Source organism: Aristolochia californica, unplaced genomic scaffold (genome assembly GCF_029961685.1).
Source record: "Aristolochia californica isolate CCGP_79_NKW_82.1479 unplaced genomic scaffold, dmAriCali1.0.hap1 SCAF_1, whole genome shotgun sequence".
In the NCBI taxonomy this organism is placed as follows: domain Eukaryota; kingdom Viridiplantae; phylum Streptophyta; class Magnoliopsida; order Piperales; family Aristolochiaceae; genus Aristolochia; species Aristolochia californica.
In genome coordinates this window covers 59609044-59632522 of record NW_027181770.1, presented here as the reverse complement: position 1 = coordinate 59632522, position 23479 = coordinate 59609044, and the positions used below count along the sequence as shown (strand labels likewise).

Below are 23479 nucleotides of genomic sequence, written 5' to 3'. Positions count from 1 at the left end.
TGCTAAAACATAAAACGTGACAACTTGATTGTAATCTTCACTATGTCATGGCTGCTGTGTCTGGGGGCAAGTAGGAGGTGGAGGGAGAAAAGGGAACCAAGTTCTAGGGTCTAGCAGAGAGAACTGAGGTGGGGGTGGTGGCGATGGTGGAGATAAAATTGGTGGCGGTGGTGGTCGCGGAGGAAATGGGAAGGGCAGGGATGGTGGAGAGAAAATTGGTGGCAGTGGTGGTAGAGGAGGAAATGGGAAGGGCAGGGATGGTGGAGAGAAAATTGGTGGCAGTGGTGGTAGAGGAGGAAATGGGAAGGGCAGGGATGGTGGCGATGGTGGAGTGAAAATTGGTGGCAGTGGTGGTAGCGGAGGAAATGGGAAGGGCAGGGATGGTGGAGAGAAAATTGGTGGCAGTGGTGGTAGCGGAGGAAATGGGAAAGGCAGGGATGGTGGCGATGGTGGAGTGAAAATTGGTGGCAGTGGTGGTAGCGGAGGCAATGGGAAGGGCAGGGATGGTGGAGAGAAAATTGGTGGCAGTGGTGGTAGTGGAGGAAATGGGAAGGGCAGGGATGGTGGCTTTGGTAAGAAAGGTATTGGGGGGAAAGGGAAAGGCAAGGGAGGCAAAGGTGGAAACTGAGGAAAAGGAGGCAAAGGCAGGGAAGGCCAAGGCGGCAGAGGAAAATTAAATGGAGGGAAAAAGGGTACAAAGAACTCCGAGGAATTCAAAGATCTTGGCAACATCTCTTCTTTGTAAGCTCCACATACTGCAAGATCTCTCTTGTGTGGCCTGTAATTCAGAGCATTTAAGCTGTAGATGCAAAGATGAGCTTGTTTGGATATGGTTACCATGTGCTTAGTTGATGCCTTCAGACCTTGAGTATTGCATGAAGAGACAGAACTTCGAACTGCCGTTGCTTGGCAGATTGACTCCATCAGTTTCCCTTCTTGGCATTCAAACCCTTCAAAAGATGGAATCTCAAACTGATACATTCCATATTTGTCTGTTGTTTTGTTCAGAGACAAAGAGATCTGTTTTGCTTTTGACGAGCTAGCTTTGAATTTGCACTCTATTTGCATTCTAACACCTGCAAGAAGTGTCAAAGCAGAGCCATTCATCAATCTCTCTCTTCACTATCCAGGAAACTGAATTGAAATTGGGGCACTCAAAGGTTTTGAGCTTTACCTGGTAAGAAGTAGCTGTGCCTAGAAAAGCTGTTGTTGGAGCATGTATCACAGTAAACAGTCCCTACAACAGTTACTTTTGAAAAGGGTTTTTGCCCATTAGCCGCACAGAACCTTGCAGCTAATAAAAGATTGAACAAGAAAATAGAGATACTGAGTTTCATGGCTGTTTTTGCAGTGGAGAGATGCTTCTGGAGGTTCAGGAGCAGGACTTTTATGAAGGGTTACTTGGTGGTACGACCCTATCTTAAGAGAAGCTGGGATTTGTACAGGCCTAACAGAAGAACTGTTGAACCCCATTAAAAAAGTAATTGCTCAGGATTGAGAAGCTGTTCTTCGACACAAGAAACAAAGACATGTGAAGACATCTTTGGCAGGACATGAATTTCCCAGACATGATTCACGGGGTGGATGATTCATTTGCAGGCACTCTGTTAAAGTTCCGAGGCATCTAAGAAGACACTTGAGGGACACAAGAGGTGACTTTCACGGAATGAAAATTTGGTTGTATATGGGACTTCTGTTTAGGATATTGTTATCTCCTTCAGCAGGATTTTTTTTTTTTTTTTTGTCATTTCTTAGTCTGCTACAAACAGAACCTCAAACAGGGTGAAATATGACCTGGTGCAGCTTGTCTCCAGAATCAGCCAATTTTTTGCAAAAAAATATTGTAATAGTTAATTTTTTTTTGTTTTCCAAATTGCCTTCGATGAACAACACAAAATCATCAAAGAGTTATCTCGTAATAATTCCTTGTAGATGAGGTAGAGGTGAACATCGGGTCAAGTTAAGCTGGGGAGTTTTCCTCGTGAACATGAAAATTGATGTAGATTACACATCGAAATTCTAAACCAAACACTAACGCGACTAAGATAAGAACATGTGAATTAATTTTTTTAGTTATTTATTTGTGACATTACATATCGATTCAAACAATTTTAAATTTTATGCGTGACCTTTATTGTTGCATAAATTGGATTAAATGTGTACAAAATCAAATTAGACTTGGAATTCATTTTATTGAATCAACGCGCAATAATACTATAAATTTCTAATTTTTTTAAAAAACTAAATTAAAAAATTACTTAAAGACCTGGAAAGGAAATGAAAATACTTTGCCTAGTCAAATGATAGGCTTTTCAGACAAAAACAGTCCCCAAAATTGATATCTTTGGGTGAGGACAATGTAGTGATGTAGTGGGAGGCAAAAAAACTACGGGGAGCAAAAGACGCTGCAAAAACATAAAAAATCATTTTAATTATAAAAACTGGACAGTCTCTAGGAAAATCAAAGTAGCCTCAAAAGCGTTTGTTACTCTCTCAAGTAACAAAATCATCTTTTACACTATAAAATTACATACAAATTATACATTCAGAAGCCCAATGAGGCCAAGTTCTTGTCCCACAAATCATCTTGCAACTTCCCCACTGATACAAAATACAAATAACACAACACTTTGCCCTTCAAACAGTTCCTAACGAGCACGCACAAGCTAGATAAATCTGTACTTCTGTCCTGCAGAATCTGAAGTCGTCAACACAGCAGTAAATTCATAAATAAATTATAAGTTCAGACAAAACAGCAATCCAGTTCTATAGGTCAGTCAGAAAGACAGTTACCATACAAATGTGGTGCTGTTATTTAACTCCAGTCTCGTGAATACAGGAGAAGAAGCTGATGACAACACACACTATGCGAGTTTTTCAGCCTCTCAGACCCATTCGATTTAAAAGAGTAGGAGGATAGTTAAACTCAGACGACCTCATGGTTACGATGAAAGCTGATACTAGTAAACCAAAAAGTGGAAATTTGGAAAACGAGATTATCTCAGAGAAAACATAAGAAAATTTTGAAACGAGACTAAATTACCTCAGACGAATCCCATAATCTCATGTGAATGTTGAGACTCCAAGTAGGTTCCCCCTGCAATAACAGGGGCTTGGAATCATCAACACCTCAACAAAAGGGACAAACCTTCATCATTGGGAGATTCAAGACAGAAAGCATAATTTTTTTTCTAATGAATACAGTCTAATTTGCCTCAGACGGATCCAATAAGTTCATATGAATGTAGCGATTCCAAGTAGGTTCTCCCTGCAATAACAGGAACTTGGAACATCTACACCTCAACAATTTGGATGAATCTTCATCGGCAAATGTCCAAATTCAGGTAACTGCGGATACACTGATTTGAAAACAAAATATTGTAATGATTCACAAGGAGAAAACCACATAAAAGCCATCAAGAAGCTTCTTAATTATTGTCAAGATTAATATATAAGCAATGTGATTTAACACAGTAACAAAGAACGACCAAACATTGTAGAGCCGTTCTTATTTTTAGTGTCCAAATAAATTATTAGATCAATATCTTACGCACAGGACCTTAGAATAGCTTCAATGCGCTGTGAATTGGCAAACAAAGAGAACGTCACTGATGGCTCAGATACAATCAGCTTTATCGATCAGGATATTCTGAAGCAGAACTGACATTTATGCTGTATTCAGATCATCACAGCCATAAAAAGTAAGGTAAGGCAACTAACATAACTAAATGGAGAAGTGAACACAAGCATCGGAGATACAGAAACAATTTTTTTTAAAAAGCATATCATTTATCTCGAGCAGATAATATTTAACAAAAAGATGCATAGTAGATAGTTGGCTCATATCAAGAAATTCAACCAGTTCCTTTTTTTACATCATAGGCATCCTCGGAAGCGCGGATAAGTTGTAATCATCGCCAATTTGAAAAAACAACGGATTCTGAAACAAAAAAAATTAGGATTTTGAATATCAAAAGAGTTACCTATAGCGGATGGTTTTAGAGACAATGCAAATAAACAGCAAAGACTCCACGTGAACACCGCCGTTTTCCATTTGTGCCTCCATGACTGAGCTCTTTGAGCAACGAAATCGCAAAAAGCCAAAGGTGAGAGAGGCAAAACAAGAAAAAGAAAAGAAAAAACAAACAACTATGAGAAGTAATATCTCCGTTGCTTTGACACAGATCAGCCATTATATATCATGAACTAAACTGCAACACTGAACGGCAAATCAATTTTGCACGCGCAATGGGGCTCAATCGTCACTGTCTATTCAGATGAGCCCGGGGTGCACCGTGCATAGAAACGAGACTAGCCATCTCTAAAACCTAAGAATGCTCTCCGAGATCCACGAACACCCACATCTCGCCACCGGCTTAAGAGTGAGAGGAGACTAGAGGACGAGAGCAGATATAGAGGTTTGAAACCCTAACCCTAGTTTTACGCAAGTTCCGAATAAAAGCGGCGGCAATCCTCCTTTCGAGTCTTTCGACTAACCCGAACCACATCCGGATCAGTGTTATAAAAATTAAACCAACGGAGAAAAGAGGAGAGGTTAAACTCAACCCAACCCGGGGTCTCTGATCAAAACAGGGGAGAGAAAAATAAAAGAGTATCTAAGTATTTCAATTATTAGGAGTGTACACAAGGAACCATCCAATGGGGTACCCTCCAAATTAGTTCGTATGATTAGAACAAGAATTTTTTGACCATTGACCCTTGGATGATGGACCATTTCAAAATGGCTCGGGTCTTGGAGTCACATTCAAGAGGTCAAGAAGAATTTGCCCTCTTTAAGAAGGGGCTGAGTGTTCAACATCGATTTCAAACAGAAATTGACTCTGGTGGACCCATGACCCCACAAAGATAACCGGGTCGATCAATCGATTTGTTTGATCAAGTCTGGACCCACCGATAGAGAAAGGCACGTATTGGCACGTGTAAGACGTAAGAGAAGATGCGGCCTAGTAGAAGAACACAAAAGAGGAGAATTCCAAGTGCAACATTCCTTTGGCAAATCCAAGGGGAGGAGGGCGGCGCCACCGACGCCACATCCGACGACGTGGCCAAAGACTCTCCCCTCTCTGTCTTCTTCCTCTCATGCTTTCCATCAGTCATTCTCTCGCTCATGCCTCCCCTCTTTTCTCTCTCTAAATCCCAAATGACATAAACAAAGAAGACACTGTTTCCCTCCTCATCAATTCCTCGCTTGGGCCGGCCCAAGGGATTGTGGGACCCAATCCTCTTCTCTCTCTAAAATCCGATACGATACGATACGATACGGTGATTTTTGTAAAAGAAAGATAATAAAAGAGTGTGTACCCAAAGCATAAAAAATGACGAAATGAAGGTTTTAAGAAACAGCTAGACTGATCGAGGATATGGATGTAAAAGAGGCGAGCAGCAGAGCTGAATCCAAATGAAATAGAGGAGAATTGCAGAGAAAACTCCAAATGAAAAATGGTGAAATGGGATTTTGTCTCCCAATAGTCAGACTTCCTCATATACATGAATTCGATGCAAGGTGACAAATCCTAATTTCAGTGGAGAGAATGATTTTGATCTTCTTCTCTTTCTCTCTCTATCTCCACCGCCACCTCTTCCTCCTCTTCCTCTCTCTGAATTTACCACCATTAACGAGCTTATTATCTTGAAGATTAACGGAGTCTTTTCCGAGGCTGAAGGGATACGAAGAAGATGATAAACTCTCTTTGTGGCAACATGGGGACCCTGAAGAGAGAGCCGTTGAGCATCGAGAGTTCTGATGGAAAGCTGCAGCCGACTTCTCCGACTGCTTCCGTCTCTGAATCCAACATCGTCGCCGCCAACTCGGAATTCGATCAGAACAACCAGAAACCATCGACGCTTTCGTATCAGAGCATCAAATTCGAAGACGTGGACGTGGAGGTGCAGTCGCCGGATAATTCCATCTGGGAGTCTTTGTTCGCCGACCAGTTCGACTCCGGTGCCGACTTCATGATCTCCTCCCCCAAGAGAGGAGACTTCATGATCTCTTCCCCCAAGAGAGGCGATTTCATGGTATGCTCCCCCATGAGAAGCGATTTCATGATCTCTTCCCCGAAGAGGAATCTGCACCCGGGATACAGCAACAGCCACGGCTACGTACAGGGAATGCATGGGCAGAGCTTGTTGGGCTGCTCGCCGTCTTCCTGCAATTCGGCGCCAATGGGCGCTTACACTACCAGCAAAGGGATGGCGCAGAGCCCTCTTCACAGAGTGTTCAATTCTCCCCAGTCCGGGCAGCCGGAGAGCATCATGTTGCCGCCCTTGGAATCTTTCTTGAATGATTTCAACAGAGACGGCTTCGGGTGGTCGTCGTACCCCACGATGAAACTCTCCGACTCAGGCGTCGGATGCTCGCTGGATAGCTTCGACTTGCCGGGGACCGTCCTGGGCGCCCTGGAGTGCTTGCCGACGTTTACGTCGAGGTTCTGCGGGTCGGCGAGCGAGATAGGGACCGGCGGGAACTTGCAGATGAATCAGACGAGTGACGTTTATCAGATGAACTCGTATGCGAGTGGACCACAGGCAGTGGAGCGGTCGTCGTCTTCTTCTTCTCTGCAACAACAGTTACTACAAGAGGATCAGCAGCCAAATGTTGATCATGTGGTCGGGCCTGTCTCTAGCGAGTCTGAACAGGTCTGTTTCTCACTCTCTCAAGCGGAAGTGAGAAGTTTTAGAGTAGGAACAGTTACTGCATCTGTACAATAGTCCCAGAGATTGGGGTCTGTTCATTAATGGAGAAAAAAAATAAAATTATTTGTCGTGCAGGAACAGGACAGTGGCCTTCAACTGGTCCATCTCCTCCTGGTCTGTGCCGAGGCAGTCGCAAAGGAGGACTACATGTCTGCAAGAAAATACCTCCACCACCTCAACCGAATCGTGACCCCATTAGGGGACTCCATGCAGAGAGTCGCGTCTATCTTCACGGAGGCACTGAGCGCAAGGCTCACAGCCACTCTCACCACCTCTCCGAACACCTCCGTTCCCAGGTCCTACAATCCCTTCCCCCCCAACTCCCTGGAGATCCTCAAAATCTACCAGATCCTCTACCAGGCCTGCCCTTACGTCAAGTTCGCCCATTTCACCGCCAACCAGGCCATTTTCGAGGCTTTCGAAGCCGAGCAGCGCGTGCATGTCATCGATTTGGATATCTTGCAGGGGTACCAGTGGCCGGCGTTCATGCAAGCACTGGCGGCTAGGCCGGGCGGGGCCCCTTTTCTCCGCTTAACCGGCGTGGGGCCGTCTCTTGAATATGTGAGGGAGACAGGCCGGCGGCTGACGGAGCTGGCGCACTCCCTCCACATACCCTTCGAGTTTCACCCCGTGGGAGAGCAGCTGCAGGACCTCCAGCCCCACATGTTCCACCGCAGAGTCGGGGAGGCCCTCGCGGTGAACGTCGTGAACCAGCTCCACCACGTTCCCGGTCATTCCATCGGTAACCTCATCGGCATGATAAGAGACCAGGCTCCTAACATCTTCACCCTCGTCGAACAAGAAGCCAGCCACAATGGACCCTACTTCCTGGGCAGGTTCCTCGAAGCGCTCCACTACTATTCCGCCATTTTCGACTCGCTGGACGCCACCTTCCCTGGTGACTCCGCGGAGAGGGCCAAAGTGGAGCAGTACATCTTCGCGCAGGAGATCAAGAACATTGTGGCGTGCGAGGGGGTGGAGAGGGTTGAGAGGCACGAGAAGCTGGAGAAATGGAGGAAGATCGTGGAAGGGAAGGGGTTTCAGGGGGTGGCCTTGAGCGCAAACGCGGTGACGCAGTCGAAGATACTGCTGGGGTTATATCCCTGTGATGGATACAAGCTGACGCAGGAGAAGGGGTGCCTGCTCTTGGGCTGGCAAGATAGAGCCTTAGTAGCAGCTTCAGCATGGCGCTGCTGAGTAGTTTTCTTCTTCCTTCTGCTTTTCGTGAGACTCATTTCATTTTATTTGTAATTTTTTGCTTTATAGATGTAGAGATTTGTTTTGATTAATTATGCAACATCACTGGAGCCAAATAACAAAAAGAAAAATGTAACAGATCTCTTTGTAGAACAAGAGTGACTTAATTATCTTACTTCTATTTATAGAGCCGACATTATTCCAATATAAGGTAAAAACGCATACCCGGTGGGACTCGAACCCACAATCGCCTGATTAGAAGTCAGACGCCTTATCCATTAGGCCACGGGTACACAGGCGAAAGCTTTGACGATTTAATCAATCTCAACTTGAAGATGGTGAGGAATAGGCATAGCAACTTAAACTGGTCTGTTTAAGGCAAAATTGGCCGAATAAAGATTTTAACGAAAAAGTGAGCAATTGGATTTAGAGTTTTATCATCTGAAGTACATTTTTTTTTTTCTTAAAAATTTTCATCTAGTGAAATGTGGGACTCTCCTGCGAAGTAAGAACAGATCTGGCTTGTCAAATTTCACTATATAAAGAAGAGTAGTACAATTACAATAACAATAAAAACAACATGAACCCTTATGTATAACTACACCTGCCAACAAATCGACGCACAAAGAGACAAATCTGAATATTATTAGTCTCTCCCCAAGCAGCTTCCCATGTGTCTGGGATAGGAGAGTAGTTGACACTAGTATCAAGTATGCCAACCCCCCAACTGTGCAGACGACCTCAAATCGCTGTAACTCACTCTATAATATGGAGCACGCGCAGCCGCTTTTCTTTGGCATTTCGTCTACCTTCTTCTCTGTTTCGACAGACAAACAAAGGGCAGATTTCAGTAACTCCAATCATTTATAAGATGAAAAATACTCAATCAAGACGACTGCCCAAGATGCTTTGCTTATTAGACATGTTTCAGACATGAAGGTTCCCTAGATTAATGAACTTACTTTGATGACGAATTTACAACAGGGAGGATAAGATCATTAGAATACATGGACTTATTCACCACAGCAGGAAAGACGAAAAATATTTCTCTCGTTAATTCTTGATACCCTCTCTCTCTCTTGGAGTTTGAATCTCTGCATCTCTCTTTTCTTATAGCCTTTGAAATCAAATAGATTCAAAATGTCCCTTATGCATTAGAAAGCATTCCACTATAGAAAAATAAGACCAGAAGAGTTGGCAGCCGAAGAAAGCATCCAACGATGTAAGAAGCATCATCTGCCAGCTATCACAGACATCCACAGAATAGCAGAATTGGAGCATAACATGGAAGTGAATAACATTACAGGGATGACTTAATGACCGAACGGCACCAAATATCTAGCAACTAGGTCAATACAGCCAAGAGTGAGGGGAAACTGCCGCTGTAGTAAAGAGAAGAGATGCACAGCAAACTTGAGATACAAGGACCAAGGCTTTTAGCAGAAAATTAAAACAGGAGAGAACTTGCATTAAAGTAGACTCCTTCACACAAGATAGTCAAACAAAAAGCATACCATACCTTTTAAGCTGTTTGGCGAACATCAATTAATTGGTTTGCAGAAAAACAACAGAGACCTAGCTATCTGACATAGTATATATGATGAGACGATATCTCCAAGACTCAGAATACAAAAGCGAGGAAGTTAGCCACAGCAACATGCTGTAGAACAAAGATGATGCTATCAACAGAGAACAAGAGGATACAGGACAAGACACCCCACATAGATGAGCACCAAAAGATGTAGCGAGCAACCTTTCATATGGCTGTGTAAACTACTAAAGGTTCAATAGAATATTGTCGAAGAACCATCCGTGTACAACCAAACTGTATTATACAAGGAAAAAGTAGTTACAAATTCTCTCATCTCACAACTAATTAAATTTCAAAAAGGAATCAACTCAGAGGCTTCAAACATTTTGCTAACAATCATCTCTATGTATATTAATGTCACTGTAAATTACCTAAAAAGATAAATTTTTATCTATTACCTAAAAGTTGATAGATATTCTCCTTTTTTTACCATTCAAAAAATAATACTTTCTATCAATTTATATCGGAACAAATTTCAAATCATCAAGTATACAAAAGAAAGTATTATAAATAATATAAGTATCATTCTAAATCAAATATTTGCAATCATGTGACAAACTTCCAATCTGCCAACCAATTTCAAGCCGTACAGGTTTCTCATAAATTTCCTATAGTAGTTAGTGTTAAAAAGCAGATATAGAAAAGTCTTACATGATTCTCACAACAAGAACTTTCACAGAGCCATAATTGATATGGTGGAGTCTTAAAAAAATCTCACAGGAGGATGTCTCACAAAAGAGTATCAATGAAAGGTGTTTTAGTTATGTTAGTATTCTATTTATGTTCAATTGTTCTAGGACTTATTTTTTAGTGTTTAACTTTGCGTATAATTGGTATAAGGGTAGTTGAATTGTAATTGAATTCTACTTGTTTCTTCTATTATAAATAAAGGTCCATTGCACTCAAATTACATAAAGTTAGTGAAATATTTCTCTTTTCCAAAAATTCAACAGTTAGTCTTTTCAATATAAGCAAAACCACACATTAAGTAGTCTCTAAAAAAATTGAAAATCAAACTCGCAGGACGATTTCTTAATAAAATTTTAAAAATACAAAGTTTTAAGTCTCTATAACTAACCCAACCAACTGAAACTTGGATTATGAGGAAGGATAGCCTAAAAATCAACTATCAAGCTCCTTCCTTACAAGACTTGAGAGCTCTAGTGATGGAGTTAAAGAAATGGTTCACTCAGCTACCTCGGAGCTGAGGAGACCTGACAAAAACATACACTCAACCAAATTAAAAAAAAAAATAGATAGAATTGGTGGTTCAAGGGTCAAAGATTATGAATGCTGAAAGGATAAAAACAAAAATTATAATTCAAATAATTAATGAACTGAAAGTTCAAAAAGCATAAATTCATTGATGTTGGATGCACCAAAAGTTCACTCAGCTATTTAAGCACTGGGAGGATGTAACCATAAAGCCCACTCGGTCAAATAGAAATCAGCATCCAACCATAAGCAATACAAGAACGAGTTTAGCAAAAAAGAGTATTAACTCATGCTGTCTTACGTTTCTAAGGATGCTGAAAACCAAAAAATAACAGTTGAAATACTTCAACACAATTAAAGAATAAAAGTGCTTTCTTGATTATGAATCCACCTCCAACCAAGCAAAGAAAGTTTGAGGTTGCTTAAACTTTGAGATGAGATGTACCTGTTTTTGTTTTTGCCACAGATGGCTGCACAACAACATGCATGGTGATAACTCCTCCTGGAAGCTCACCAAAAGGTATTCTACACTGCGCAATTGTCTTGTTGTTCTCCAGAATCTTTCCCGCACTTATAAGTTTCACATCACTTGCTGCCTTTGGCATAATCTTTTTATCTATAAACAAAAAAAAAAAAAACTTATTCTGTCAAAGATTGCAGATAGTTCCAAACACGATGCAAAATTTAAGGTAACAAGATAAATGAACCTTAGTAATGCATTCAAACTTGTACGAAACAGTATGCACAAATGATTGAGCAGCATGCAAACAACACGATGGTCCTCAAGATGATGCATAAAGTATCATGGTTACATAGTTTCAGGAAGTTCAAGACACCATGTTTGGTCATCAGGGGTCGGGGAAGGGAGCTGAGAATTTTGACATTGCTATGCCCATTATGATATATAACACATATTTGTCATAAAAAAGGAATCACGATATCTCTCAATTGATCACAAATACTCTCATATAGCACCTTGAATGTTACGGTAAATTTGTCTATAAAATTCCCTAAAAAATCTTCCCATAAATTCTTTCTAGTTGGAACAACATAAATGTTCAGCCCCATCCTTAATTTTATGCAGTTGCTGTTAAAATTGAAAGTAAAAGCAATTTATACCACCTTCCCTAGCTAGTTTATCCATTAAAACATAAAATTCGACTATTCCTCGACAAGATAGACTTGCTCCTTCAATTACATAAGATGGACATGTGGTAATTTCAGAACTGCAAGAGATTGAGACAAAAATAACACCAAAATCACTTGCCCATCATATGATTAGCAAGTGAGGCAGCTAAACACCTTTTTTCCATCCCTTGACCTGGCTGACTCTTCAATGAGAATAGAAGATACCAATTGTAACCACTTGTAATACAAAGAACTACAAGTGTCTTCACAGAGTAAGATCTGCACTGCTATGAGGAGCCATCCACACTGCACAATCCAGAGTGCTGTAATTGTGAAAAGAGTACATGCACTCAGGCTATATTCCTAAAAATTAGTCATTATTTTAGCACATGCTTACACAAATAACCACAATTCCCCCGAAAAGGAATCTTTTTGAAAAAAAAATCTTCTTATTTTGCATTATAACAAAGTGACAGCATACCAATCTTCATACAGTTCAATTATGCGGTACCCACCATAATTTTTAGGAGTCGAGGAAAAATGAGAAAGATAACTCAGCTGAAATGCATCATAATGGTAGTTATACACTCATTGTCATTAAAACCGGACAGCACAATTAATAGGTACAATTACATCGTGTGGCTCACAAAATCACAAGACAAATTGAAGCTTTTAAGTTCTTCAACCATAATAGTTTCATATGAAAGAACTGGAGCAGCCAAAAAAGCTATCATCAACTTTCCACAGGATTGCAAGAGCAAAAGATACGACCGCGAAATAATACACTTTTGGGACGAGGACGGTAGTGAAACTCTAGTGCCCTTAGCGGCACACATATCTAGTTCTTCGGCGGCACATCATATTCGATAAAACTCATTCCATCAAAGAGTAGCAAATGATGCCCAAGCAGGTAAGTAAGTCCAAAGCAAAGGGGAAAAAAATGAGAGACTGAAGGAACCGAGTCTAACCTCGTGGCCATTCAGCAACGATCCTTTCCTTGAGCGTCGCAACCGTAGAAGCTGAAGAATATTGAATGGGGCCAATATCTGTTCCATCGTAAAGACGGAATTTGAGCTCAACCAGATCCTCTTCTGGCATTAGTTTTCTTCAAGTACTTGACGTCACCAGATACAGCAGAAAACGCCCGCAGTTCCCCTCCGTCAGCTCCTAAAACCTTCTTCAGGGTTTTATCCCACACAAAACCTAGATCACACAATCCACACCAGAGATTACGGTTTCTCAGTCCCTGACACTCAGGTCAGTCGAAACCAAATCCAGAACCAGCCCAGTCGACGGCCTGATCAAATGATACGAAACAGAAGAAAGGGACGTCGAATCAACAATCGAAAATCAACTGCAACCCAATTCTTCAACCATCTCCTGCTCGGATACAACGAGCAGCAGAATAAACCTAGGTTCCCGAGCGCGGAGCGAAATTCCAGTTTCAAGACTTCAACCAGCTGTAGCAGATCAAACTCACGTAGAGGAAATAAAAGAAAAGGCACAAAAATAATTCCCGAGATTGACGCGATCCGAGCCAGGAAAAATCAGGCTTTCCTCGACTAGCACGACCGGCGACAAAATTCAAAATAGACACGCTAAAACAGCTCAATCCGATCGATTTCTGAGACACGGTAACGGATTAATAATGAAGCGCGCATCGGATCGAGAGAAAATTTCGAGATCTAGAGAGCGGGGAATCGAGAAAAGATATATGTGCGGAGCCCTAGAAGCGATCATGACGACATTTCGGCTTGGGTTTTTCTCTTTTTTTCGTTTTTCCTCTTTTTCTTTTTCTTCTAGCTTATTTAGTTGATTTATCGCCGCCCCGTAAGAAAGGTCTGCGGTTCGAATCAGGGTGTGAAGAGTCCGCTGCCGGCTTTCATTGACCAAATGTTTTACTCGACTGACGTAACTGGTGGGGAAAAGGAGTGTAGTTCGCGGGGTTTGCGTTAGTGTAGTCCAGCACCCATTGTGATGAATCATGAACTGGCTTCAACTAGGCTGCCATGCGGCGTACTGGGACAGGGAGATATATCGGGTATCTCGGTAGCGGTTAAGCTTTTCAGCTTTCCGACCATAATGTCTTAGGACTACGAGGTCTCATATAAAATGTTACACAAGATGTCCAAATGGATACCTCCACCTTCTTACATTTCTATTCCCTGCGACAATATTTGTACCGGCTTGAATAATCAAATTTTTTTTTAAGAATAATAAACAAGGTGAGGAGGGCGCCACCATTAAAAAAAATGAAAATAATTATAAAAATATTTTAAAAGTACATATTTAATTATTTTCATTAACTAATACAAAGATGTAACTCAAATTGACTATGAGAATTCTAATAGTAAAAGTACGTTTGAAACAACACCATCTAACTAAATGCGTTTGAAAATACAGCATTTAAGAACATTGAAAATTACCTTCAATTCTAGGACTAATGAAACTCTGTTACAGTAAGAATAAGAATAACCATCTGGAGCCTGTAAACATAGCGTTCTGAAGGATCTTATAAGACAGTATTATGGAACAACATAATCTAAGACTTACTGGGTAGCGGCTCAATCAACTACAAGCAGTTTTCCTAGAAAAGGGAAACCAATTTGTTAGTTGGAGGTAGCCAATGTAAGAAAATGTTTCACATGTTGTGCCACAGATTGAGCCAGGCAGTCAGCTGCTGCTTGTGTAGATGCTTCTGCATATACACGTACCACATTCTCAGTACCCGACGGTCGTACAAAAGATCTGCCACCTACATGCTTGGCTATGTAAACAAATAAATAACATCAGTTAAGCAATTTATTTGTGGAACAGGAGAGATGAACACCTCAAGGTAAACCAAATATAAGCTTAAGAAGAATATAGAACGCTATCCATCCAATCATTAATCTTTTTATGCAAAAATGTGAACTGCTCAGAACCTTTTAAGAACAGACTACATGGAACTTCATGCCTCCGAAAGAAACTCTTGGCACTATTAATTTATATAGTTTTGTTAATACAGTACACCAAACTTCCACCTTCAGCAGATTAAAGGGAGAAGTTCATTAACAAAGCAAAGAACTGGGAACTTTCCATTCTCAAATAAAAACGGGGAACTTCTAAAACAAGATAGAGACTCACCAACTTCAGAGTTAATTGCTTCCTGAAGGCCTGAAGGAGTAACAACGACTGTTTCTGCATTTGTAGTAGTAATAATAGTTCTGTCTACAACACTCACCTGAATAACATAGGGATAAGAGAATAAGTTATCCACATAATTCAGGGGTGGGGACACCAGTATGCCCATTAGTGCCCAGTGGACCCACCAATTATGGTTAAAATTATTTTTATTTTATCTTTCTTGAATTTACTAGATTTGATCAAATTGTGATCTTATCTATTTTGAATTCAAATTTTAGTTTATCTTTTCTGATTTTATTGGATTTAATCAGATAGTGACCTTATCTATTTTGAATTTTAATTTTAGTTATTTAAAGGCTGTAAGAGGATGTTGAATCCGGCTTTGATAATGAATTTTTGAAATCTCCCTGTTCGGATTTCTCCCTCTCTCACTCCCCTTTCTTCTTTTTCTTCTTCTTCTTCTTCTTCTTCTTTTTCTCTGTTCTCCTCCTAAATTCTTCTTCTCTATTCTCCTATTTCTCATTCCAATACGACATTCTCTCATTTCGCATATGACAATTAAAATCCACGCTTCATCATGTATTTGTCCCGCATCAATCAGGGATTGTTGTATTCAACCTTTTGACAAGACAAAAGAAATAGTAACCAGTAAAATAGTTATTTTATTAAAGTTAGCTTTTTTATTAAAGTTAGGTAAACTTTGTTGTAATTCATACGATTAGTTAAAATCACCCAATTACGGTTTTCCAGAATCACCATAACATTATCGGCATTGACAAACATATAAACCCTCAATGATGAAATTTCATCCTGGGAGAATGAATGCACGAGAGGTCTTATTAGTACAGGAAAAGAGGCTAACCTTAATTTGCCTACTCGGAAGATCCTGATAAAGCTCACTCCATCTTTCAGTTGACCACCTCATATACAGCAAAATAGCCTCCACCAAAAGTAATCCACTCAGTGCATCTCCCACTGCCTGATTGATTAATTTACTCACTGCCAGAAGTCTTAAAGCAGCCTTTTGAGTGTCGGAACCTGAAATGGTCATAACAATGCTTAAAATAATAATACAAAAAAATTATGCAATATGCATGCACTGACAAATAGAAGTCCTGTTGTGACACAACCTTATTTTAACCTAGGATATTGACAACATAGCTTAACCCTGCCAACAAGCGGAGAGGGTTTACAACTAAGGCTATCAGAGTATTACTATTCCAGACATCACTGTGGAAAAAACACCTAATAAAAAAAACGGTAACCCACTAAGATATTTGGTTTACAAAATTTTATTTTTGCTGACAAAATTAATGGATCATATCACCATAAATTTTACAGGTATTATTAACTTAAAGTGAGCTACTCTATATAAGAGGATGAGCTAAGAAAAATGCAGCATTTAAGTTACAAGGATGTACTACTTGACCTGCAAAAGTAGATGAGAGTTCAGCATTTCTTGTCTCCAGCCAGCTTAAAAGCTTTTCAGAAAAAAGAATGGTTCCATGACCATTTGCCTCAAAATAGATCCCTAAGTCATACTCAGCAGCTTTCTCATGGAGGTATTTCACCCCTGTGGGGGTTAAGACAACTTCTAGACCCATCTGTTTCAGAAAATCAGTAGACGCACCATTTGCATAGGCAGTTTGTACAATCCCAAGCTTAATTCCTTCTTTCTTCTCACCGAGTAAATTCATTTGTTCCTTGATGAATAATGCAAACAGAGATAATATCTTATCTCCATCAACAAGATCTACCTTCTCACTGTTCTTTAGAACACGAAAATAAACTAGCCTATCAGCATCTCCATCCAAACTTGCACACCTGAAACACTACAACCAATTACTGTAGTCAAATCAGGTTTTAGCTACACAGATAATACCAAACAAAAAAAAAAAAACAAAAAAAAGCGAGGAACTTCATATCTGAATACAACAGGAATGGCATTTAACAAGAAATTTTCTTTTAGACATTCTTCTGCATTTTTCAAAGGAAAGAAAAGAAATTCGGTAATGCACTAGAAAAAGGGTACTAATAAAGAAATTCAAAACCAGACTTTTCCTTCACTTTTCAACACCTATTTACATTTTTGAGAAAATTTCCAATATTGGAGATGCTGGCTAACCTTGTCCCAGCATCACTTTTGCCAAATCCATCTGGGATTAGCTTCTCTTTTTGCACATAATCTGCACCAACTCCTTCATTTAAGATCCCTTCTCCTTTGCCAGAATTTCGGACCTCAATCACTAAACCCTTAACTCGCTTTTCCAACTCTGCAAGCTTTTTGCCTCCCACACCATTTGCTCCGTCTACTATCACTTTAGAATCTGTTGCATCTGTTTTTATTTTCTTGGGTCTTAAATCCATCAGACACCTGCATCAAATATGAAATGTTGAGCAAAAAATCAAAATTGAAAATATATGAAGGAAAACTTATACTTAAAAAAAAAAAGAGTTTGTAGTGAACACACCCAAAAGCATTTGAAAGTTGTGCAAAATAATCAGATTCAGATGCCTTAAAGCCCTTGTTTCTACAACGAACCATCCAATGGAGTTGTGGGGTTGTTAAGATCCCCATATCAATAGCTATTGCACCACCAACTGCATTGACACCCTTTTACCATTGCACAGGTTTAACAATTACACAGCAAATAATGCACAAAATAAGGCAAGATAAATTTCATGAGAAACATCAACATAGAGGAATACTTGTTTTGCAGCTTCAAGAAGAGCTTCTCCACTAGGCCTCGTATCTCTTCCCAATAAAACTTCTGCAGGTTGCCCTCTTCCAAATGGTATATCTTTCTCTATCACAAACTGATTTATCAACTGTTCGACATTTGTAATCCATTAAGCCTTTGAAAGAGTAGCAGTATTTAGTGGAAGATACAAAAATTGCACACATGAAATCTTGAACATTTACATAATTCCATACACAAGTTGCCCTCTACCTTCCAAGATATTTCCTATTCAACTGTTTTGCACACAAGAAAATGTGCAGTTTGGGGCCAAACCTTGTCAGATGCTTAATAGGTGAAGTGCAGTAATACACATCAGTCCCAAGCATCGATTCAAATCTAAACATTTAATATAATCTTCTGACAATGACCATTCATGAGCTCTTTAAAAAAAAAAATTGAGTGTCTATGAGCATATTCAAAAGCCAACTCCATGAAATTTCCAAATACTTACAGGTTATGCTGGCCCTACACTCTCAAAGAAGGATTATACATCTACTGTAAAGCTATTTTAAGATCTAAAAGAATGACATAAATAGGGAATATTCACTCCAAAATGAGGGTCACAAAAAGAATGATTCACTTGCACAATTTTAACAAAGAAAATCCTATAATATCTCAAACCAGTAAATGGCATGACTCCTAAAAACTCTTTAACCAAATTTTAACACCTACCATTAAGCTAACAACCCTCCAAAAATTACTGTCTAGTTCAAGGTGTATACACGTAATATTATATCACAAAATGAAAATCAGTTTAGACCTTTAAAAGCTCATCTGGATCAGAGGCATTTGCAATGGCATCTGCAAAAGGCTCCCACTCCTGTGTCATCATTCCACCACTTGGATCAGCAATTTTAACTCCATTGTCTGAAACTTGATTATGTGATGCTGTAATCATCAACCCTGTGACAGATCGAGTCTTTGCAGATCTAAGTGCAGCTAAAATTCCAGCACGAAAAACTGTGGATGTGAGAATGGAAGCATCTGCTCGAAACCCAGCAGTTCCATATGAAAATTTCACACCTGAAATGATGCTAGAAAATGTCATCACAAAATATACAAATATCAAAGAAAGACATTATCTATCAGATTTAAACTTTTGTTCAGTATGTCATTGACCTGGTGGGGGTGGAAAAGATGAAGCAAATTGGAAGAGGGCCGATTGTTGGTCTCCTGCCATAGCAATTGGAAGAAAGCTCCGAATCCGATCCTTGCTCTTCTTCTAGTTACTTGTGTTGCAGCTATCTCTGCAGGTCCTCTACAGTCACTATCCACAGGAGCCAAACACCAGGTTACCAAGCTGGGTTTCAATAACAGCACCCAAATTTTGGCCTCTCAGACTGCAGCCTATGTGAAACTAGAGATTGAAGTGGCTGGCATACATTGAAAAATTGCAAAAACTAATGATTCAAAGACGCTCTTCTGAGTCGAATTGAAGTTTCAAACTTTTGATTGCCAATTGTCAATTGCCCCCTCGTTATAACCAACCAATTCTGGTTTAAGTTCATTCAATAAAGAAATTCCAATTCTGATTTAAGTTATTCTGCTTAACACAATTTTCATTTTTGGCACTAACACAGAAAGTGTTTTCCAGTGCACTTTACATAAATCACACTAACACCAACAAATGATTCACTTTCACTTACAATATATAAAGTGCACTAACGCCCCCTAAAAAAATAAACTAAACTTATCGCTAACAGAAAATTTTATGAGGCAAATAATTACAAATCAATGACGATACTAACAGAAGCTATTTACAAATAAAAACAAAGATAAAAAGATAAAAAATCGAAAGATAGATAGAATGAATACTCGGTGATGGCTGAAATACTTACCGTTTATTTCCTGGACAGGAGGCGCCGACGATAAAACGGTGACAAAAGATGAAACTTTGAATTGAGGGCACAAGAGATGAAACGGCGACCAGTCTGGTAGACGATGAGTCGACGACGAGACGGTGACGGCAAGGCTGGTATTCCGCGACCGACAGAACTCAACGGGAATAGGGCTTAAGGCGGGATTCAGGGGAAGAAAAAATCCGGAGAGAATCGAGAGACAGAAAGAAATTATGATTCAGGGGAAGTAAAAATCGAGTATCGATTTGGAAGAAAAAATGGGAGAGATTCGAGAGAGAAAGAAATTACGATTCAGGTAAAGTCTTTGTTTTAAAATAAAAGGGTATAAACGTTCATTTACAAATAAAATTTATGTTCCTTAAATACCCCGAATAAAGTTAAAAAACTACGTTATTTTGTTTATTAAACCACATGTAATTGTAATTTTAAAATGAAAGGGCCCATTACAGGTATAAATCCCCACAAAACCCTAGAGGGGGTTTATTTTCCATATTCGTCCCTACCCACGGCTGAAAATATAACCCTGTCCCCGCTTTTTCGGGTCGGGTCGGGTCAGGTTCCTCGCCAAACCCAACTCCATGCCCACCCACTTACTCAAGGTAGAAGTTAAGTGTCTTAAAATAAACTTTATAATTAGACTATGAGCATCCTTATATTTGTAGTTAGTTTGCATAATATACCAACATGTGTGGTTTAGTGCCTTCAATGTATCTTGGTACCCATTTGGTAGCCTTGTAATGTATTTTGGCCTTGATTTGGTAGACATTTCATGTACATATCATTACATACATTTGGCTCCCAACTATATATCCTTTGTACATCAAGTTCCTTAAGCTCATTATTTAGATAAATCGATTTTATTACACTTATGACTAGGGGTGGCTTCGAACTGAGCCGGCTCGCAAGCGTCTCGAGATCGGCTCAGTTCCAGTTCGGCTCGATTCGGTATACCTGGATCTCGAGTCGAGTTCGAGATCCGGGATCGACTTGTTTAAATTAACAAGCCGACCTTGATCGAATCAAGGTTCAACTCGAAAGCTCGCGAGTCGGTTCATTAATTTAACGAGCAATGCGGGATTCAGGGGATTTGGGGGGATCAGGACCGGGAGCGGGACCAAGAGTTGGAGCGCCGAGCGGAGCGAGGGGGAAAAAATTCTCGTGGAAGTATCAATCGTCAACGAAGAAGATGAAGAAAGGAATGAATCTGATTATTCGAGTGTTAGGGCCAAGGAAATTGGGGCACGAGCAAAGTTGTTAATTCATGATTTTCTGATTCACACAAGTTGACCTATGACACGAAAGCCTCAACTCCCATAATGGAGCAGATGAGTAGAATGGGAGGTCTATTTATTAATGTTTGTTTATTTATGGTTTCTTTTATTGTCTATATACAATGCAATGTTATGTTATGTTTTATGTCTACGTTTTTCGTTTTAGTTTTATGAATTTCATTGTCTTTTTTAGAAGTTCATGATTAATGAAGTATAACATTTAGTATCAGAGCCATCTCTATGATATGGCTTCATTCCCCCTTAGAGAAATAGAGTCAAGCTTTGTGCTCTCTGTGTGTGTCGGTCTGTGTTTCGCAATCTGGCACCGTGCGTTGGGTTTACATGCGTAGGATGTGTCGATGGACGGGTTGGGACGACTCAGATAGGATGTAGGCTCGGCTCGACCGTCCCAACTCGCTAACTCGACTTACTGGTCGAGCAAACTCGGTTTACAAAATCAAATTTTTGCGCCAATGGGGATTCAAACCCACAGATACAATACTGATGCTGGTGACCATTAAGCCCATTGGCCTTCATGTGTTATCGTTGGATACTCATGTAATAGATATTTAAATTTCAGTAAAATTTAAATATTTATTTTTATACAATTTCTCTTTTAATTCATATGAATTAAATAATTGTGCATGCACATATAGTTGTATATCGTCTATATTTTGTTGATTTTTCAATTGTGAAAAACTTTATTTAGGTTTTAACCATATTTTTAAGTTGACCTAAATATAAATAAATAATAATTGACATCAATTTTAGTCAATTATTTTTATGTCATAACTTTTGTATACATTTGAATAATTGAGTAATTGCCACAACATTCTTGATTATGAAAATGTCTAGTAACATAAGTATTAGTCACATAAATTTAATGACATGAAATATTATGATTAATCATGAAGATATAATAATTTAACCCCACAGGGTAAATGTTATATTTAAATGATTAATCAGGATGGGAAAGAAATACTTTAAAAAAAAATTCTAGTTGCCCACTGGCCTAGAATATTCCTTTACAAACAAATTTTCTGGGTCCCATCATCAAGAAACATAAATTGCATAAGTGTTATAATCTAAGCCCACAAAAAATATTATAATGACACACTAATTTATTTGTTTGAATTATTTACATGGGTAAATTTTCAAAAAATTGACTTTAATACATGTTTAGTAAGCTTGTTGTCTGTTTTGCAGTTCTTCAAATTTTGTCTGTCCCAAACTTTGATTTTTCTATTATTCCCCTGCATGGAGAAATTTATATTGAGTGGAAGGAGAAAATTCTCCTGTTACTAGGGTGCATGGATCTTGATTTGGCACTTCTAGTGGATGAACCTCCAAATCCCACTGAATCCAGTACCCAAATTGAGAAAACATCATTTGAACTTTGGGAGCGATCCAATCGATTAAGCTTGATGTTATTAAGTCTCATATCGGGAAGAGTATTTGTGGATTCATCCTTGAATGTGTCAAAACCAAGGAATATCTTCAAGCTATTCAGGAATAGTTTGAAACTTCTGATAAGACATTAGCGAGCACCCTATTAACCCAAATGTGTTCCATGAAATTTACTGACACCAAGGGTCTGCGTGAGTACATCATACAAATGCGGGATATGGCCGCAAGACTGAAATCGAAGGAGATTGAGATGTCTAGGTCATTTTTGGTCTACTTCATTCTTAACTCGCTTCCATCTGATTATGCACCCTTCAAAATTTCTTATAACACACAAAAAGAGAAATAATCAATTAATGATCTTTTGACAATGTGTGTACAAGAGGAAGGGAGGTTGAATCATTAGAGGATCGAAAATGCGCATTTGATGACTCGTGACAAATCTTTTAAGAAATGGAAGGGAAAAACGCCTTTTAATAAAGAATATAAGGGTAGTGCTATATGTTTCTTCTACAAGAAGAAAAGACATATAAAGAAAACTTGCCCCAAGTTCAAGCATTGGATTGAAAAGAAAGGTAATCTAATATCCTTAGTGTGTTTTGAATTTAATATAACTCATACTTCTTATAACACTTGGTGGATTGATACTAGTACTATAATCCATGTTGCCAACACCAAGCAGGGTTTCTTGAACCAACAAAAACCAATGTCAAGTGAATACTCCATCTATTTAGGAAATAAGATGGGTTCACATGTGGAGGCGGTTGGAACTTATTGACTTGTCTTAAATATTGGCTTTGTATTAGACCTTGAGAGGACATCCTTGTTCTATATTTTTCTAGAAACCTTATCTCAGTTTCCAAACTTTCACCTTTTGGATTCAATTTTAATTTATTTGGAAATTATCTTTAATTGTATAAATACCATGTTCTTGTTGAAATTGGAATTTTAGATGAAGGATTGTTCAAACTTCTTTTAAACCTACATTTGATTGCAGTCTTACTACTATGCATGGTATTAATGCTGGCATTAAGCATAGTGTTATAAATGAGAAATCCTCCATGTTGTGGCATAGGAGATTAGGTTATATCTTTATTGATAGAATTAAAAGATTAGTTAATGATGGAGTCCTCGAGGCTCTTGATTTTCCTGATTGTTCTACATGTATGGATTGCATTAAAGGAAAGCAAACGAACAAGTACAAGAAAGGTGCCAGAAGGACTTATGATG

At 39.3% G+C, this 23479-nt stretch overlaps 4 protein-coding genes, 1 long non-coding RNA gene and 7 other non-coding genes across 18 annotated transcripts; 1 reads left to right on the top strand and 11 right to left on the bottom strand.

Moving 5' to 3' along the window:
• Positions 1 to 45: 45 nt before the first annotated feature.
• On the bottom strand, positions 46 to 1422 carry LOC137953557 (leucine-rich repeat extensin-like protein 3). The gene is made up of 2 exons (XM_068800989.1): positions 1175 to 1422; positions 46 to 1076 (listed from the first exon to the last, which is right to left on the bottom strand). The coding sequence occupies exons 1-2, from the start codon at positions 1335 to 1337 to the stop codon at positions 46 to 48; spliced, it is 1194 nt and encodes a 397-aa protein (XP_068657090.1). The 5' UTR covers positions 1338 to 1422.
• A 1045-nt stretch (positions 1423 to 2467) lies between these two features.
• On the bottom strand, positions 2468 to 4387 carry LOC137964370 (uncharacterized). 2 transcript variants are annotated; one of them, XR_011115571.1, is made up of 2 exons: positions 3984 to 4387; positions 2468 to 2689 (listed from the first exon to the last, which is right to left on the bottom strand). It is a non-coding gene; the product is annotated as an uncharacterized lncRNA (long non-coding RNA). The 2 variants fall into 2 exon arrangements; XR_011115577.1 differs by lacking the exon at positions 3984 to 4387 and adding an exon at positions 2794 to 3542.
• On the bottom strand, positions 2799 to 2905 carry LOC137965436 (small nucleolar RNA snoR97). The gene has a single exon (XR_011116073.1). It is a non-coding gene; the product is annotated as a small nucleolar RNA snoR97 (small nucleolar RNA).
• LOC137965374 (small nucleolar RNA Z278) lies at positions 3042 to 3161 on the bottom strand. Its single transcript, XR_011116063.1, has one exon. It is a non-coding gene; the product is annotated as a small nucleolar RNA Z278 (small nucleolar RNA).
• Positions 3213 to 3328, bottom strand: LOC137965366 (small nucleolar RNA Z278). Its single transcript, XR_011116062.1, has one exon. It is a non-coding gene; the product is annotated as a small nucleolar RNA Z278 (small nucleolar RNA).
• On the bottom strand, positions 3610 to 3698 carry LOC137965344 (small nucleolar RNA Z223). Its single transcript, XR_011116059.1, has one exon. It is a non-coding gene; the product is annotated as a small nucleolar RNA Z223 (small nucleolar RNA).
• LOC137965442 (small nucleolar RNA U36a) lies at positions 3837 to 3920 on the bottom strand. Its single transcript, XR_011116074.1, has one exon. It is a non-coding gene; the product is annotated as a small nucleolar RNA U36a (small nucleolar RNA).
• Positions 4160 to 4301, bottom strand: LOC137965450 (small nucleolar RNA snoR134). The gene has a single exon (XR_011116075.1). It is a non-coding gene; the product is annotated as a small nucleolar RNA snoR134 (small nucleolar RNA).
• A 1334-nt stretch (positions 4388 to 5721) lies between the features above and the next one.
• Positions 5722 to 7914, top strand: LOC137949660 (GRAS family protein RAM1-like). Its single transcript, XM_068795784.1, has 2 exons — positions 5722 to 6660; positions 6793 to 7914. Exons 1-2 carry the CDS (start codon positions 5722 to 5724, stop codon positions 7912 to 7914), a joined length of 2061 nt encoding a protein of 686 aa, XP_068651885.1.
• Positions 7915 to 8134: 220 nt separating this feature from the next.
• Positions 8135 to 8207, bottom strand: TRNAR-UCU (transfer RNA arginine (anticodon UCU)). The gene has a single exon. It is a non-coding gene; the product is annotated as a tRNA-Arg (tRNA).
• A 206-nt stretch (positions 8208 to 8413) lies between these two features.
• LOC137964354 (membrane-anchored ubiquitin-fold protein 4-like) lies at positions 8414 to 13693 on the bottom strand. The gene is made up of 3 exons (XM_068811348.1): positions 12817 to 13693; positions 11166 to 11336; positions 8414 to 8731 (listed from the first exon to the last, which is right to left on the bottom strand). The coding sequence occupies exons 1-3, from the start codon at positions 12944 to 12946 to the stop codon at positions 8676 to 8678; spliced, it is 357 nt and encodes a 118-aa protein (XP_068667449.1). The 5' UTR covers positions 12947 to 13693; the 3' UTR covers positions 8414 to 8675.
• Positions 13694 to 14177: 484 nt separating this feature from the next.
• LOC137964287 (phosphoacetylglucosamine mutase) lies at positions 14178 to 19864 on the bottom strand. 6 transcript variants are annotated; one of them, XM_068811343.1, is made up of 10 exons: positions 19554 to 19864; positions 18835 to 19088; positions 18476 to 18738; positions 17684 to 17803; positions 17446 to 17588; positions 17100 to 17348; positions 16404 to 16798; positions 15837 to 16012; positions 14975 to 15071; positions 14178 to 14615 (listed from the first exon to the last, which is right to left on the bottom strand). In XM_068811343.1, exons 2-10 carry the CDS (start codon positions 18893 to 18895, stop codon positions 14458 to 14460), a joined length of 1662 nt encoding a protein of 553 aa, XP_068667444.1. In that variant the 5' UTR covers positions 18896 to 19088; positions 19554 to 19864; the 3' UTR covers positions 14178 to 14457. The 6 variants fall into 6 exon arrangements, with proteins under 6 accessions (XP_068667444.1, XP_068667442.1, XP_068667447.1 ...); XM_068811341.1 differs by having other exon boundaries at positions 18835 to 19062; XM_068811346.1 differs by having other exon boundaries at positions 14178 to 14546; positions 18835 to 19062.
• Positions 19865 to 23479: the final 3615 nt, after the last annotated feature.

Bases quoted from the DNA above. Each gene is read 5' to 3' on its own strand.
- LOC137964354 (XM_068811348.1), bottom strand. From the start codon at position 12,946: ATGCCAGAAGAGGATCTGGTTGAGCTCAAATTCCGTCTTTACGATGGA. The intron at 11,337-12,816 runs GTTAGACTCGGT...TTTTGTTTATAG, and splicing joins CGTTGCTGAATGGCCACGAG to ATAAAAAGATTATGCCAAAG. The intron at 8,732-11,165 runs GTACATCTCATC...CTGTCGAAACAG, and splicing joins TGTGGCAAAAACAAAAACAG to AGAAGAAGGTAGACGAAATG.
- LOC137953557 (XM_068800989.1), bottom strand. From the start codon at position 1,337: ATGAAACTCAGTATCTCTATTTTCTTGTTCAATCTTTTATTAGCTGCA. The intron at 1,077-1,174 runs GTAAAGCTCAAA...CACTTCTTGCAG, and splicing joins GCACAGCTACTTCTTACCAG to GTGTTAGAATGCAAATAGAG.
- LOC137949660 (XM_068795784.1), top strand. From the start codon at position 5,722: ATGGGGACCCTGAAGAGAGAGCCGTTGAGCATCGAGAGTTCTGATGGA. The intron at 6,661-6,792 runs GTCTGTTTCTCA...TTTGTCGTGCAG, and splicing joins TCTCTAGCGAGTCTGAACAG to GAACAGGACAGTGGCCTTCA.
- LOC137964287 (XM_068811343.1), bottom strand. From the start codon at position 18,895: ATGGCAGGAGACCAACAATCGGCCCTCTTCCAATTTGCTTCATCTTTT. The intron at 18,739-18,834 runs GTCAATGACATA...GCATCATTTCAG, and splicing joins ATCTTTTCCACCCCCACCAG to GTGTGAAATTTTCATATGGA. The intron at 16,013-16,403 runs GTCAAGTAGTAC...TGACCATTTCAG, and splicing joins ACTCTCATCTACTTTTGCAG to GTTCCGACACTCAAAAGGCT.